Source organism: Esox lucius, chromosome 20 (genome assembly GCF_011004845.1).
Source record: "Esox lucius isolate fEsoLuc1 chromosome 20, fEsoLuc1.pri, whole genome shotgun sequence".
Classification (NCBI taxonomy): Eukaryota; Metazoa; Chordata; class Actinopteri; order Esociformes; family Esocidae; genus Esox; species Esox lucius.
The window spans coordinates 37,660,002-37,677,743 of NC_047588.1; the positions used below are offsets into that span (position 1 = coordinate 37,660,002).

Genomic DNA, 17,742 nt, shown 5'->3' on the forward strand with positions numbered 1-17,742 from the left:
GTCAATGACATATATTAACTGGTCATTAGCCTGTTGTACCACCTTTAGAGATGTAGGTGAGTTTTATACCTTTTAGATTAGCAAAATAATTTTTACAACAAAGTCAAATCATAACCAATTTCCAACTATTACATGCTAGAATAAGTTCAACTTGATCAACTCTTTTAGAAGGATATATTTTATTGCAACTACATTCCAGTTATAGCATAATTTGAGACAAAAATATGTATTTGTCCTTATATTGAAAGATACATGTTTTAATTGAGACGTATGAAGGCTTGTATTGTACAGTGAGGGGGAAAAAATATTGATCCCCTGCTGATTTTGTACAAAAGACACCTGTCCACATAAGCAATCAATCAGATTCCAAACTCTCCACCATGGCCAAGACCAAAGAGCTGTCCAAGGATGTCAGGGACAAGATTGTAGACCTACACAAGGCTGGAATGGGCTACAAGACCATCACCAAGCAGCTTGGTGAGAAGGTGACAACAGTTGGTGTGATTATCCGCAAATGGAAGAAACACTAAAGAACTGTCAAACTCCCTGGGACTGGGGCTCCATGCAAGATCTCCCCTTATGGAGTTACAATGATCATGAGAACGGTGGGGAACAGCCCAGAACTACACGAGATGATCTTGTCAATGATCTCAAGGCAGCTGGGACCATAGTCACCAAGAAAACAATTGGTAACACACTACGCCGTGAAGGACTGAAATCCTGCAGCGCCCGCAAGGTCCCCCTGCTCAAGAAAGCACATGTACAGGCCGAAGTTTGCCAATGAACATCTGAATGATTCAGAGAACTGGGTGAAAGTTTTGTGGTCAGATGAGACCAAAAATCGAGCTCTTTGGCATCAACTCAACTTGCTGTGCTTGGAGGAGGTGCCTATGACCCCAAAAACACCTTCCCCACCGTCAAACATGGAGGTGGAAACATTATGTTTTGGGGGTGTTTTTCTGCTAAGGGGACAGGACAACTTCGCTGCATCAAAGGGACGATGGACGGGGCCATGTAACGTCAAATCTTGGGTGAGAACCTCCTTCTCTCAGCCAGGGCATTGAAAATGGGTCTTGGATGGGTATTCCAGCATGCCAATGACCCAAAACACATGGCCGAGGCAACAAAGGAGTGGCTCAAGAAGAAGCACATTAAGGTCCTGGAGTGGCCTAGCCAGTCTCCAGACCTTAATCCCATAGAAAATCTGTGAAAGAAGCTGAAGGTTCGAGTTGCCAGGTATAGAGTCTCCTGAACATTTCCTACATTACATTCACTGTGGCGTATAGATTTTTTTTTATAGCCCAATATATATTTCATATGCATTGAGTTACATTGTGGCCAATAGGATCTAGGATGGGTGGAGTAAAATGCCAGCAACAATTGCAAATACACAAAGCCCCTTGATTTCTTTGCATATCATTATTCTATCCACTCTAATGAACATTTCCTACAATACATTTTTACCATATACACTAAGCAAAGTGTCAAAATCGATACATTTAATATTATTAAAATCGCGTTTTACAGCGGGCTTCTATTTTGAAGGCAAAATCCGAAACCCGGAACTAATGTTGCCAGCATGACGCTAATGGATGGTTGCTAGGGATCAAGTGTCTTGGGAACAACATTAAGCAAATTTATTTACATTAACATTTAGAAAATTAGGAAATTCTCTAAATAAAGGAGTCCAACGTATTACTTCAAAACTGAAATAAATTGAGTTTGTTAATTGTTTAAGAAAATACACATCAAAACATTGACAACAATTCATATATGATCATATTTAAGAGTAATTTCAATAAAAAGTTTATATTAAAACACGTTCCAAGGGCAAAATTCAGACAATGCCAATGACTGAATATGGAAAACATATTGCCTCATAGCTCATAAACTATGGAATATTCCAGAGAAAGCAATGTAGGAAATGTTCAGGAGAGTGTGAAGAGTACGACAAACCTGTCTAATCATGGGTAATGGTGTGCTACATCTAGCAACAGAATGTTTTCCACACCCTCTTTTTTCACAATGTAACTCAATGGATATGAAAAACATTGACTCATACAGAAAAAAACAATACATTCACAGCAGTGTATAGAACAGTTTTTTTTTTGTATAAGGCAATATGTATTTCAAATCCATTGAGTTGCATTGTGCACAATGGGATGGGTGCAGTAAAATGCCAGCAACAACTGCAAATACACAGTGCCCCTTGATTTTTTTGCATATAGAGAACAATAGAGTCTCTTAATTTTTTTTGTATAGGGCAATATGTACAGTGGATATAAAAAGTCTATACCCCTGTTAAAATGCCAGGTTTTTGTGATGTTAAAGAATGAGACCAAGAAATCATGTCAGAACTTTTTCCACTTTTAATGTGACCTATAATGTGAACAATTCAATTGAAAAACAAACTCAAATCTTTGAGAGAGAAAAATAGCCCAAATGCCTATTCTTAGTTTTCAGGTCTATTATTGCTCTGAGCCTGGCGGGCAAAACATTTTTACGTAACGGTTGCCAGAGTCAGTGACCGAGAAGGGCCCAAGAATGGCATACTGTAACCAGGCTTTTTTTGTGGCATTGGCGCAGGAAAGGCTTCTATCTGGCAATTCGACCATGCAGCAAATTTTCGTTCAAGTATTGTCGTGTTGTGCTCTTTGAAACAACCACACATCTTTTTCCAGAGCAGCCTGCATTTCTCCTGGGGTTAACTGTGGGTTTTTCTTTGTATCTCGAACAATTCTTGTGGCAGTTTTGGCTGAAATCTTTCTTGGTTTATTTGACCTTGGCTTGGTATCAAGAGTTCCCCGAATTTTCCACTTCTTAATAAGTGATTAAACAGTAGTGACTTTGGATATATTTTTATATCCTTTTCCATCTTTATAAAGTTCCATTACCTTGTTACGCAGGTCTGTTGACAGTTATTTTCTGCTCCCTATGGCTCAGTATCTAGTCTGCTCAGTGCATCCATGTGAGAGCCAACAAACTCATTGACTATTTATACACAGACACTAATTGCACTTTAAAAAGCCACAGGTGTGGGAAATTCACCTTTGATTGCCATTTTCACCTGTGTGTCACCTTGTGTGTCTGTAGCAAGGCCAAACATTCAAGGGTATGTCAACTTTTGATCAGGGCCATTTGGGGGATTTTCTTTATCATTATGATGTAAAAAGGAGCTAAAAAGCTGTGACAATAAATGGCTTCATATGATCACTATTCTTAAATAAAAAATAAATAAAAAAACATGATCAGTCATATTTAAAAAAATCTATGCCAAAACTTCATTTCTGCCAGGGTATGCCAACTTAAGAGCACAACTGTATATATACTCACCTAAAGGATTATTAGTAACACCTGTTCAATTTCTCATTAATGCAATTATCTAATCAACCAATTACATCGCAGTTGCTTCAATGCATTTAGGGGTGTGGTCCTGGTCAAGACAATCTCCTGAACTCCAAAATGAATGTCAGAATGGGATAGGTAGGTGATTTAAGCAATTTTGAGCATGGCATAGTTGTTGGTGCAAGACAGGCTGGTATTTCACAATCTCCTCAGTTACTGGGATTTTCACGCACAACCATTTCTAAGGTTTACAAAGAATGGTGTGAAAAGGGAAAAACATCCAGTCCTGTGGGGGCGACAATGCCTTGTTGATGCTAGAGGTCAGAGGAGAATGGGCCGACTGATTCAAGCTGATAGAAGAGCAACTTTGACTGAAATAACCACTTGTTACAACCGAGGTATGCAGCAAAGCATTTGTGAAGCCACAACACGCACAACCTTGAGGCGGATGGGCTACAACAGCAGAAGACCCCACAGAGTACCACTCATCTCCACACAAATAGGAAAAAGAGGCTACAATTTGCACAAGCTCACCAAAATTGGACAGTTGAAGACTGGAAGAATGTTGCCTGGTCTGATGAGTCTCGATTTCTGTTGAGACATTCAGATGGTAGAGTAAGAATTTGGCGTAAACAGAATGAGAACATGGATCCATCATGCCTTGTTACCACTGTGCAGGCTGGTAGTGGTGTAATGGTGTGGGGGATGTTTTCTTGGCACACTTTAGGCCCCTTAGTGTCAATTGGGCATCGTTTAAATGCCACGGCCTACCTGAGCATTGTTTCTGACCATGTCCCTCCCTTTATGACCACCATGTACCCATCCTCTGATGGCTACTTCCAGCAGGATAATGCACCATGTCACAAAGCTCAAATCATTTCAAATTGGTTTCTTGAACATGACAATGAGTTCACTGTACTGAAATGGCCTCCACAGTCACCAGATCTCAACCCAATAGGGCATCTTTGGGATGTGGTGGAATGGGAGCTTCGTGCCCTGGATGTGCATCCCACAAATCTCCATCAACTGCAAGATGCTATCCTATCAATATGGGCCAACATTTCTAAAGAATGCTTTCAGCACCTTGTTGAATCAATGCCACGTAGAATTAAGGCAGTTCTGAAGGCGAAAGGGGGTCAAACACAGTATTAGTATGGTGTTCCTAATAATCCTTTAAGTAGTCAATAGCTACATATATCAGAATTAAACATGGGTTACATTCAATTTGGAATTACATTTGGTCTATAGCTATTAAATCAAGCATTGCATTAATGTTATAGTTAAATATTTTGAATCAGGATAGGATGGACTACAATCCACAGCTTTTAGTTTTCCAAAATTTGATGTAAGCTTGTATGTAAAGCTTCAATAGCCCCTACCAAACTGTGCCATGACTATGACTAAGTTTTTCAAATGTCAAATGTGCAATTATTCAATTAAATACAATTAAACTGAACTTTTTGGTAATTGGCTAAGCAGCAAATGCCCATTACATTACTCATCCATAAGTTATACGTATTAACAAATAATATATAAATATACCATTTGTGTTTCATTAGGTATCGATTCTAGTCCATCTATGGATTGAAAATACAAAATCTTCATAGTCAGAATACTTTTCTTTATAGCAATTGATGAGAAAAAAAATCAACCATTTAAAAAAATAAATAATACATCTCTTGCGATAACATGCAATAACATACATCAGTATACAATAAACACATGGTTAAGGTAGAATGAGATCCTTTATTTAACAGTAACATGGTTTGGTTTGCACACACCCTGATCACTTTTCAAAGATTAAATATTCTGCTCCTATAGATATCACAGTATAAAAAAAATTACAGACATGCATTACATGCACTAATAACAGCTTTAGCAGGTAATATGAAGAGCTTGAACTAGCCTTTATATGAAGCGAATGGAATACATACTTGCATTGACTGCGGCTTTTCAGCGCAGAGATGGACGTTCTGGTTAAATGGTGGTTACAATTTCATTAAATGTCACATTAATCCACTTAATAATGCTTAATAAGTATTATTACCCACATGATGGTTAATAAGATGTTGAATTTAAAGGAAAAACACTCTCAGGGTGGTGGTGGGGGGTTCACAGATGAGTTCTCAGCTCAGAGAACAGATAGAGAGAAAGTGGCTTGAAAGACCTTCTAGCCCATACAGAGATTCAGTGGTTCTTTAAGACTCAGGACTCACAACTAACAACAGTTGGACCAAAGTACATTTTAACAAAGTTGAGGTCATGGTCAGAGGCCATCAGAGAGAAAACTAAGACACGTTTTAATTCCAGATTCTATAAGAATCATAAAAAGGACAATGCATTAAACCTGAACAGAAATTCTATTCAGTATACTGGCACAAATACACGCACACGCTCACACACGCACAAGTTTGTACAGCTACCCTCATGGGGACCAGAAAATAGAAATCGCATGCTCCCTTGCCCTAATCTTAACCCTAAACCTAACCTTAACCTAACCTAACCCCAATAAAGTAACATTATTGTCTAAACTTTACCTAGATGTAATGCCTAACCTTAACCCAAAATTTAACCAACAACGCCTGCCTGGACCTTAAAGAAACCCCAATTCTAACTGTAAAATCAATTGTAAGTTTGACCCTAAACCAGAAATTGACTTTTGCCTCACGGGGACCGGCAAAAGGTCCCAATGAGGCAAATTTTTTCAGATTTTACATTTGGTCCCCATGAGTTCAGTAAGACCACACACACACACACACACACACACACACACACACACACACACACACACACACACACACACACACACACACACACACACACACACACACACACACACACACACACAAGCTGCAGTACACAGCCATCAGCCACGTGGCGACAGAAAGGAGTCACATTAAAACGCCAGCAGACCCTCTGTGCCGCCGTCCAGAGCAGAGACCTGCTACCGGTGAAAGCAGGCAGCCGGTACACCTCCAGGAAAACACTGTTGGATGGTTGGATTGAGTGCGCCATGACGATGGAGGCGGAGGAAAAGTGTTGCGGTCTGAAGTGCCGTCTTCGCTGTAACATCTGAGACGGGCGTAGCTGTTTTCCCCCGCCAAGGATTCCAACATTAAATGTCACTTGTGGCTAGGGATGGAACCTAAAGGAGGTATATTAGCCCTTCTTAGCATCAGTACATTTTAAAGAGATGTTTTAGCTCTGTGAGACGGCATCTTCCTTCACGTTCGTGGAGCCGGAAGTCGGGACCAATCCATTATAATTATCCAATCATCAACAATGGCCAAAAAGGTCGCCAACGCCCTCGTCCACAACTCCATCTACAGGGGTTTTCCCAATCTCCTCCATCTGCACCTTCTCCGCCATCTGCCAGGAGTCCACTTCCTGGTCTCTCCCGATTGGCTCACTCCCAGCGCTGCTGCAACAGTGCTGCTGGGCGGAGCCTCCCTCTGTGGAGTACATGCCAGAGTCCCCGCTGCCCTGGCGGATGTGCCTGCCGCCGTCCTGCTCCGACTCCGTGACGGGAGGGGGGACGTGGACCTCCAGCAGCACCACCTCGGGACACACACTCAGCCTGTCGCAGCACAACTCCGAGTCCGGGGTGAGGAGGCAGGGCAGGTCCGAGCTGGGGGAGTCGCTGAGGTACTGAGGGAAGGGAGTAAGATTAGGCGAAAAGTTTATAGAAGAACAAGGCCGGACTCCATTTGCTAATTGAACAGCCCCTAAGCATTTGCCCCTCGCCCCTTTACCTGTGGAGAATCCCCAAATAAAACCAATGCAGTTTAATTTGCCATCCTAAGTTCCAGCCCCATTTAAAAAAGCATTTAGCTTGAGGAAATTAAGGGACAAATCCGCTCCGGGTCAAGATCACCCACAGCGGTGAAGTGTGACATTTAATCTACACTTGATTTGTGTCAAGGTCAAATCTCTTTGGTCATAGATGATCAGAGATCATCACTCTCCCTTGCTTGGGTAAATGGACTCGAATGTCATTCAAGGGCTGAGGGTGTAGCGTCCCGAGGGTGTAGGGTTCAGGGGGTGTAGCGTCCCGAGGGTGTAGGGTTCAGGGGGTGTAGCGTCCCGAGGGTGTAGGGTTCAGGGGGTGTAGCGTCCCGAGGGTGTAGGGTTCAGGGGGTGTAGCGTCCCGAGGGTGTAGGGTTCAGGGGGTGTAGCGTCTTGATGGTGTAGGGTTCATTGTTAACAGTCTAATCCCAACCTCACAGAGACCCCACCCACCCACAGACAAAGAGGGTGTGTGTGTGTGTGTGTGTGTGTGTGTGTGTCTGTCTGTATTTGAGAGCGTGTGCTTGTGTTCTCTCATTCATGTCCAACGAGCATCTGCAACAGGCGGTATGGAATATTTTATTAGCATAACCTGATGTAACGTAGATAGAACAATTATATATAACTGTCAGTATCACGTTTGTTCATACACATATTTACTACCATCTTTATTTACCTTTTTTGTTTTTTAAACTGTTTGTTTGTTTTGATTCGTCCACATTTGGCTGACAAAAGAGAGGCAAGCTGTACCCAGTTTGGAATGTGTGTGTGTGTGTGTGTGTGTGTGTGTGAAGGACAACAGGTGCGTCCCTCCATTCTCTCATCTGTACTCCAGTTCCCACTGCTCCCATGCTCTGTATAATGAGCGGGGGGTGTTTCTCTCATGTGGAGGGCAGGAGGACCTGTGACCTTTCCTTGACTCTCCTGAAGGACTATGGGAACCCATCGTATCTCTCAGGGGAGTGAGAATCTCAGCACAGTCACATTACGCTGTGCAACTTTGATTCACCCCCCCCCCCCCCCCCCCCCCCGCGCGCTCAGAAAACAATGAATCATTGACTTCAAATGTTGTGATGAGAATGGAACCATAAAAAGAGAGTCGGCGTGTTTGGAATAAAGTCTGTTTTGAACTCACAAGCCTCGCTGTCTGAGAAATATCTTTGAGGCATATTTCCATGTATTTTATTTTTTTTTTGAAAATTTGGATTTTTATATTTCAGCCCAAAATGTGTTGAACGGGGGAAATATACTGTACTCGCAGAAAACAAATATGATACCTGATCAAATAATGATATTACTTTCAAATGCAATGTTTCTGGGCTATATTGTGGTAAATTTGCAGAATAAAATTTTCTTAATAATAAAAAGGTTCTGACAAAATCAGCCAGCAGCTAAATCTAGTTCTCCACCTGCAGCATATAGCCTACATCCTGGATGTGTGTGTGTGTCTCTCTGGTGTGCCAGCCCATGAACAACCCACATCCTGGACGTGTGTGTGTGTGTGTGTGTGTGTGTGTGTGTGTGTGTGTGTGTGTGTGCCAGCCCATGAACACCCCACACCTTGGACGTGTGTGTGTGTAGCTTACCTCCTGGATGTGATAAGGCAGCTGGTTTGAGGGGTAGAAGGTGTTTTTGAGGACCTTGTAGCACCTGAATCCGGTGTAGCAGAGCAGCAACACCAACAGGAAACACACCACCAGAGCGATCAGGAAGTACAGGAAGATCTGCCAATGTGGCGTGTCACCTGAGGTTGAGGACACACAGGCACACTTTACAGTGACTTTACAGAGTCTTGTTTACTGCAACAATGACTTAAGAGACTTGTGAGACCACATTACTTGAAACCGCCAAGACTAAAACAGATTTGCAATGGGTTCCTATACTAGTGATACATCTGCGATCCTTAGAAAGATATTAATACACAAAGACAAGTAACTGTGTGACTTCAGGGGCAAGGCCACTTTGCTATAAACGGGCCTGAGTGCCAGGGACCCAAGCTATTTAACATTAGTATTGATGCTGTGCGTTGAAAGTTCACTCATTTAGGTAAGATCTGGTTATATACAAATCTACCCACAAGAGCCATCCCTACCCACAACAGTGTCTCAGTAATGTATGGAGATCGCATGACGGTAGCCAGAGTCATGCTTGGCCTTGAGGGTGTTCTGCAGACAGTCTTTGGAATTCCCTAACTACTTCAATGTAGTTTACCTTTTTCCTTTTACCTACTTTGGACTGTTAAGCACTAACTTACATGTGGTTATTAAAGGATTCAATCTTTGGCTTTCTTTTCTTACTTGCGATTTAGGAAGTGTTCAGGTTTTGGATTTCTTCACATTTTCATGCAATACCATTTTATGTTTTGATTTAACAACCATTATAAAACCCACATCCATGAGATATTTTTATATAAAAACATAAATTGTTGTTATAAATACAAATGAAAATGCTTTCCTTCTTTTTAGGTTCAGTAACCCTTTAATTCGTGAGTATACCTGGCAAGAAGTACAGACGCATTTCTGTGGTGCACAGGAAAACAAACACCCATTGGACAAATGAAAACTATTCTGATATTCTGCCAGGATTGCTCCCTTATACTTAAAATCTAATTTAGAGAGTCTAAAAACAGTCTCCATTAGCACCATCTGCTACCACACACAAAAACAGTGGTCTCTGCACACACAGAAAAGAGCATTCTCATTGCCTCTTCTGACAGCTGACTGATATGTTGTGTACGTGTCTAATGACAAACTTTGACAAATTACTTATACTGACAAAGTAGTGGATTCCTCATGCAGACATTTTTTAATAAAGGTCGGTTTAAATGTTCAGATGGGAGGAGATATATAAGCGGCAGTTCCAGGATAAAAACCTCTCACAGCAAAACAACCAAACTGTGGACCTTATGAAGTACAGGAAGGAACTCGAGTGCGTGTACGTCCACAGACAGTGGTGGTAGTACGTTTCCCCAGGTCCAGGTATCCAAGGCGTTTGTCCCAGGACCGTCAATCCGGGATGAAGCACATGGACTCACACTAAGAGGTTAGGAGACAGGTTGCATCTGCAAGCACTGAGGCAGCTGAACACGTCACAAATTCTGCTCACGCAAACGCGCACTCTCTTAGTGTAAATATGTACATGATCTAATTGGTTCTGATAGGGCGATGCTGCCATTTATCAATATTGTTCATCCATTTGTTCTCTATACACAAACACTGCCACAAACACAGGCATTTTGGGAGCTAGATCACACGGCTATTGACTACAAATACTCTGTTGGATGGTTGGATTGAGTGCGCCATGGCGATGGAGGCGGAGGAAAGCAGTGTTCGCTGTCTGAATTTTTTTTTGTAGATCGGATGTTTTTCATAGCTAGGTGACACTGGCATTGGCAACGTTTTGGGGGAAAGACTAACAATTTATCAAGAGGCCGTTGGGATGAGACTACAGGAATACATTTTCCCCGGTTGCATTTATGTTGGCGTGCGCCGATTCTAAACAGACAGAGAAGCATTGTTATAATGCTCTTCCCACAGTCCCATTATATTTTACCAAGACATGCCGGCGGATACTCGGACTAGAAAGCATTGGAATTGTCTTAACATTAGCAGCGAAACCTTTCCTGGCGAGCCTGGCCACAGGCCATGTTTTTATGCGAGGGCATTAAGATAACCCGGCGCGTCTCGGATTCGGTGTGACGTGTAAGTTCTTACCCTCAGTCTGCATGCACATGGGCGCTATGTAGCGACTGGCCTTGTTGTAGTAGTCATAGCGGGCCTGGACCGTGACACAGTACCAGGACCAGGCGTCCAGCCCGGGGAGGGTCACCAGGGTGCTGGATGTGTTTAGCACTTCCCGCTTCAGGCCCTGAACATGCAAACGGGAGGAAAAGGACGGGTGTGGTCAAAGACAGAGAGCAGACAGTGTTGTGCTTCCTCCTCGGCAAAACCACAAACCAGTGACCACAGTAGGAACACAGGTGTGTTCTTTTTTTTTTAGGTTGAGGTTTAGGCTGCTGTGGTGAAAGTCGGCTAAATGACCGAAATGTATGTATACTTTGCTTATATTTAGTATTTGTACGGTCTTCCTTACAGAACTGACTTCTCCTCATAACTAATGTATTAATAAGAATCCACTCACTACTTAGCTGTGTGGTTGTTTCACCAAGCGTTCTTAAAATGTATGCACTTACTGCCGGTCGCTCAGGAGAAGAATGTCTGCTAAATGACTAATGTGTTTCCACTAGTCACATGCTCACTGAGTTGAAGCCCAGGTGACTTTAGGGACCACAGAAAAGGGGAAGCGTGAGCTGCAGTAACTAAAAAAAGGTTGTTCCTTAAACATTTTGACTTCTCCCCCGAAAGAGAAGAACGTCCTGGTTGTGTTGTCTAGTTTTAGCTTCGAGCATCTGCTGAAGTGTGAAAGACAGACTCCCTCCCTCCCACCCTAGTACCTGGGGATCATCCCACTGGCTCCAGTACTCTATGCGGTAATACAGGGCGAGGAGATCGCTCATGGAGCCCTGGGTGCTGGTCAGCGGGGGGGAGATGCACACGTCCAGCAGGTTACCAGCAGGCGCCAGCTCCACCCTGGACGGAGGCCCCAGCACAGCTGGGCAGGGAACAGAGTTACAACACGCACGTGCAGTAACAGTCACACTCACCGTCAGTTGTCACCACACAAAAAGGTTGCAATGGCACGAATAACAGTGATGATGGCACGAATAACAGTGATGATGGCACGAATAACAGTGATGATGGCACGAATAACAGTGATGATGGCACTAATAACAGTGATGATGGCACGAATAACAGTGATGATGGCACGAATAACAGTGATGATGGCACGAATAACAGTGATGATGGCACGAATAACAGTGATGATGGCACGAATAACAGTGATGATGGCACGAATAACAGTGATGATGGCACGAATAACAGTGATGATGGCACGAATAACAGTGATGATGGCACGAATAACAGTGATGATGGCACTAATAACAGTGATGATGGCACGAATAACAGTGATGATGGCACGAATAACAGTGATGATGGCACGAATAACAGTGATGATGGCACTAATAACAGTGATGATGGCACTAATAACAGTGATGATGGCACTAATAACAGTGATGATGGCACTAATAACAGTGATGATGGCACTAATAACAGTGATGATGGCACTAATAACAGTGATGATGGCAATAATAACAGTGATGATGGCAATAATAACAGTGATGATGGCAATAATTAGAATCAAAAGGGTGCTTACATTGGCCTAACTTCACACCAGTACAAATGTGTGTGATCTGGATTTGTCAACGGGAAACCCCCAGCCGTGAACTCCCCCTGACACCCTTTTGGAGAATTAATCTTCGTGGTAGGATAAGGTTTTATACTTGTGTTCTTTCTAGTGAGAATGAGTTGAGGGCGGAGAAGCAACTGCAAGAGCTCAAGGTTGCTTAGCAAAGGATGTCTCATGTCTCAGTGGTGCTGCCTCCCTACTTGTTATCTAGTTCTGTCAACTCTATGTTTCATAGATGCGTTTCGTAGATTCCCAAAGAACTGCGCCTGACACATTTTTGCAAAAGTTTACAATTCATACAATCTCGTTCACACTAAAGTTGACGTGAACCTCTGGGTTACAATTACTTCTCCCAGTAAAGAACTTCCCTTGCCAAACGCAGGAGAGGTCATAATATTGTGTTATAAACTAAATCTCTAGGTTACATCTCTTCTCTCAAAGTGTTTAGTCCATGACATTTACAACTGGCTGTCGACCTGTGTCGTTAGGATATCACTGGTGTGTAGTTGCTGCAGCAGTCTGATTTCAGTGTTATCTCAAGCCTGCCTAATGTCTCCCTTGGCCTATCATCAAGATCTCACCATCTTTATGAGGGCAGAAGTCTTTTTGGACCCATTCAGAGGCGAGTCCGTCCACGCTGGCTTGCACCCTGAACACATACATGCCAAGGTAGAGCAGATCAGAGCCGGTGAAGTCACAGAAGGTGGCAGTGGTCCCATTGCATACAGAAACCCAGGGCGGGCTCTTCTTCCTCGCCAACTTGAACTTCCTGCGGGAGTAGAGAGGGACACTGATGACAGACAGGTCATGACACTCAGTTTTAAATATTAGACCGACCACCATTTAAAATACACATTTCACATGTGGGGTTGGTGGGAGTCTCATGGTGTGTGTGTGACTTACGCTATGTACTCCGCAGTGAAGGTAGCAGGGCTGCCAGTGTTGTTCTGGTCCCAGTCCCAAATCAATATGTACTGTGTGTTCATGGACGACAGGGTTACGTTCTGAGGTACAGGCACCTCTCCAAGCACTGACACAGAAATGGAAGAAGTTGTACTTAAGAGGCTAATTTGGTTGTGGAACATCGTGGAACCTTTATATGTATTACATTTTTAAATTTACAACCACACATCAAAGATCCCCCTCCTGTAGACCAGAATAAGAAACGCTTTTAAAAAAAAAAAAAAGACACAAAGAAAACAAAACACTCCCCTGTGGTTAAAAAAGAAAGAACGGGATAGCAACAATGATACTGACATCACAAACAAGTTGTGCTAGTCTAGATGAAGGCTTTCGGCCTGCTGGGTGACAAAGTGCACAACAGGATGCTGTATGCTTTCTGATAGGAGGAAAAATTCCATGTTCAGGAGGGGGAACAATTCCCCTTAAAACCTACATGGGCTTGCGTGCCTCGTGACATTATTGCGCAACACTTGTCGAACAACACTGTTAAACAACATTTCCCTATCTTACTCAACCAGCGGTCTGAACCTTGTAACACTTCCAGTCTCAAGCCCAAAATAACAAGCACTGTCCTCCCCTCCATCTAGATAGAGAGGGGTTTGATCCAGCAGAACGCATACAGCTCCCCACCAAGTACACGCAATGCATTCAGGGACGATTAGGGCAACATTGAGTCAGCTGGGCTTTATGAGCAATTGCATAAGTGGTAATAATCAATAAAACCCTAGCATGTCTTGAGGCACGCGCCCTCGAAACACAGCCTTTGCCCTTCGAATAAACATTAGAGTGTGTATGTCACATGGCATGAAGGTGTGGCTGAAAGCGGACCGTGGTTGACACTGCCTTTCAGAAACACCGCAGTCTGTATATTGCTGTATAGCTGGAATTAAACCAGTCCAACAGCTGAAGACCGAGAGTGTTTGAGTACAGAGTCTTAAAGGTATCAAATGACTCAGCTTTAAGGAATTATACACCCTTAGGAACAGCAGCATAACCTGCGAAACTCACTACTAAGCAATGAAACTACTTGAGCGCTTTGGAAGCATGGATTTTAGGCGCCTCAGGTTAACAGAGCGGGTGGACCTCCGTTCATCCCGGGCTTAGATCCACCACACATCCCATTACATTGTGCTGCAAGGCATTAGGCCACTGATTCAAGGGAATCGAGCCGAATGACACATTTCTGAAATTAATGAATTATTGGCACCCTTGGTTTTCAGTACTTTGCATGTCCTTCCACTGCGATGGTCACAACAAGCCTTCATCCATTGGGTTTGAGATCGGAAAAACACACGGGAAGCAATATGAAAATTATTCCTCTATGCTGAATCTTTTCAAATACTTCAGAACCTTTGTTCTATGCTTATGGACTACTCTTTTCAATTCAAACCCCAGCTTTTCAATGAGATTCATGTCCAAAGACTGAGATGGCCTCAGACATTTTTTGAAAGATGAGTAGTCTTAACTGAGTAATATTTAATAGAGTAGAAATGTATTCCCAGTCCCATACTATAATGCTGTATATTGCTTAATTACAAACTGTTTCAGCAGCACCTTTATTAAAGGAGTGTGCGACACAAATCGTCACAGCATTCTCTGTTGAAAATAAATAAAGTCTACTCTTATTTACATTACATTTATTCATATCCACTTTATACTGTATATATATATCATATCCACCTACCTCATGTACATTACATGTGTACAGAAATTACTTATTTATTCATTCCAACATCGTTTGCACTCTGCTCCATTACGCATGCACGCACGCACACGCACACACACAAACATATATAGATCACATCCACCGTCATTATGTAAATAATACAAATAATATATACAAATATATTTATTTCCAGCTCCCTTTATACCCTGCTCATTGCACTATTGTCTCATCAGTCTTATTATGTTATTGTTTTATTATGTGTACTGTATATTGCAGTCGGTGACTCTGGCTGACTGTCCTTTGTTTAAGTTTTTTTATGAGTAAGCACATCATGAGCCTGTATAATCCAGAGTCAAATTCCTTGTATGTGTACACATACCTGGCAAATAAAGCTGATTCTGATACGGAAATTATCATGCAAACTGCAGGATCAAAGTCATGCCACGGAATAATTTGGGTTTATGATAGAACATACAATTGAAGTTAGTGTTAGAATTGTGGTTCTTTAGATCAGTGGTTCCCAACCAGGGGTACTAGGACCCCTGGGGGTACTTGGCCTTTCCACAGCAGGTACTTGAAAACACTCATGACACCATAGACTTACTAGTGAAATGAACATGAGGGGGTACTTCAGGGGGGACTCCAAGCAGTGCAAATTCTTTTTGGGGGTACAGTAACTGAAAAGGGTTGGGAGCCACTGCTTTAGATATTACAGGTTAGGCTTAGGCCTTAGGACTAGGTTGAGTTTAGACAAAGCAGTTGGGTTATTGGGGGTTATGGTTAAGGTAAGGTTTTAGGGAATAGGGAACATTGACTTGTGAAAAGGATAAAAAACGACAGAAACACTTTGAAAACCTCTATGGCAGATTGTGTGCTAGAAACCATAACTTGCATATTTTCATTGTTCATTTTTTGTGTGCATAAAATATAACTATTTACCTGTGTTAATTTCAGTTGGACACAGAGAACCACTTGTGTGTAGAAGGGGTGACAGGCTATGGATATCCCCAGGTGTTTTAATACTCAAAGTGAACCATGCGGCTGTTCTCTCAATAATAATGTGCCTCTTGTTTAAGGTTGTTTCCAAATTTCTAAATGGAGCCTATGTTACCAAGAAATGGGCGAATTGATGATGTGTAGACAATGCCCGGTATTATTTATTTAACCCGTGCACAGTGAGAAATGCACTCTTTCCCAGTCCACTTGGACCTCAGCCCTTGGAATATATTGAACAAATGTATATAAAGTGACCTCCGTGGTCAAAAACAATGTTGACTTCAGAAGCGCACAAGAGGGATTTTCGATTGCTCCACATAATTTCAATAAATCTCCTCCAACCTTAATGGACAAATCATAACCGAAAATAATGTATGTGCATTTTTCACCGTCAGAATAAACCTACCGAACCCATTAAGTTAAAATATGAATATGTTCCTTCATCCGTTTCTACGCGTACTAACAACTGGGTAATTTTAAAGTTATGTCCCTACGTTGGTTGACCAGGAGCCATTACTACGCAATCCAACAGCTAATAGTATCTCCTACCACGCACCTACCCAGAAAGGATGGCAGAACCTACCTACCAATTTAACATTAGCTATTATTTCTTAACTAGCAGTATAATTTTAAAAATAAAAACAGAAAAACACAATGAGTTTGAATACCAACATTCACATCAAATGCAATATTAGCTAGTTGACGCTAACAAACTACATTAGCCAACATTACAGCAGCTACTTACCCACACCGTTTCGAATTGTAAGAAAGCCGAGGACAAGAGCAATGTACAGGTGCATCTTGAAGAAACACTGTTTACGAAGATCCTAATGTTGGCACCTTGTCTCTGTTGGGCTCACCATTTGTTGTTGCGAACAGTAGCAACATAATAAATATCCGCCGCAACCATGGGTTGATCCCTGTAAATCGGCCCGTTCTTAGGTCCAGCACTTCTTCTTCTGTGGGGGTAAACGGCGGTTGGCATCCAACGTTTTGGTGCATTACCGCCACCTACTGTAAAGGAGTGTGGGTCAGCTCCAGGGAGGACCTAAATTCTCCCTGCCAACCCAGTTTCTCTCAGGAACATAAACAGACACCTAACCACAGCACCCGAACACCCCCTCCCCAACATAGATCCTAGACTCAACATGTTCACCCCCTCTGCCCTCAGACCCTGTTGCAACCTCTCCCTCTCATAGAGTCTGCACACCTGCGTGAAGTTGAGCCCCCACCCAACGCAAAACGTCGTCAAACTATACTCAGTCGTTAGTGCTGGTTTGTGCTGTTTCGGCTTTTTAGATATTAAAATAATATCACTCAGCCAAAATAGTCTCGTTCGTTTGTGCTTCATTGGTGCTGGTTTGTGCCGGTAAAAGTTTCGTTTGTGCTGCGTTGGGTTTTAAAATATTAGAAATTGCAGAAATTGTTTCTATTCGGATAGAAACAAAGCTATTGATTCTGTGATTAACTTTGTTATTCTATCTGGGAAATTCTTCATACATAAGCTATTTGAAATCTGTACCCAAATGTAATGTATTTTTAATTGAACATGAATATCTATTGAAATCTTTAGAATTGGTTAGTGCCAAAGAGAATATTCTGTTTTAGCAACACTGTAATAACTTACAAAAATGTAACCCCTGATGTCACTTTATTTGTAACTCTCAAAGCAAATGATACAA

The 17,742-nt window shown here is 42.3% G+C and overlaps 1 protein-coding gene across 2 annotated transcripts; it reads right to left on the minus strand.

Moving 5' to 3' along the window:
- Positions 1 to 6,124: 6,124 nt before the first annotated feature.
- On the minus strand, positions 6,125 to 17,203 carry LOC105031501 (interferon alpha/beta receptor 1b). Of its 2 annotated transcripts, none has more exons than XM_010905972.5 (7): positions 16,921 to 17,203; positions 13,339 to 13,465; positions 13,017 to 13,204; positions 11,585 to 11,742; positions 10,845 to 10,998; positions 8,718 to 8,875; positions 6,125 to 6,993 (listed from the first exon to the last, which is right to left on the minus strand). In XM_010905972.5, the coding sequence occupies exons 1-7, from the start codon at positions 17,060 to 17,062 to the stop codon at positions 6,622 to 6,624; spliced, it is 1,299 nt and encodes a 432-aa protein (XP_010904274.2). In that variant the 5' UTR covers positions 17,063 to 17,203; the 3' UTR covers positions 6,125 to 6,621. The 2 variants fall into 2 exon arrangements, with proteins under 2 accessions (XP_010904274.2, XP_010904275.1); XM_010905973.5 differs by having other exon boundaries at positions 16,806 to 17,020.
- Positions 17,204 to 17,742: the final 539 nt, after the last annotated feature.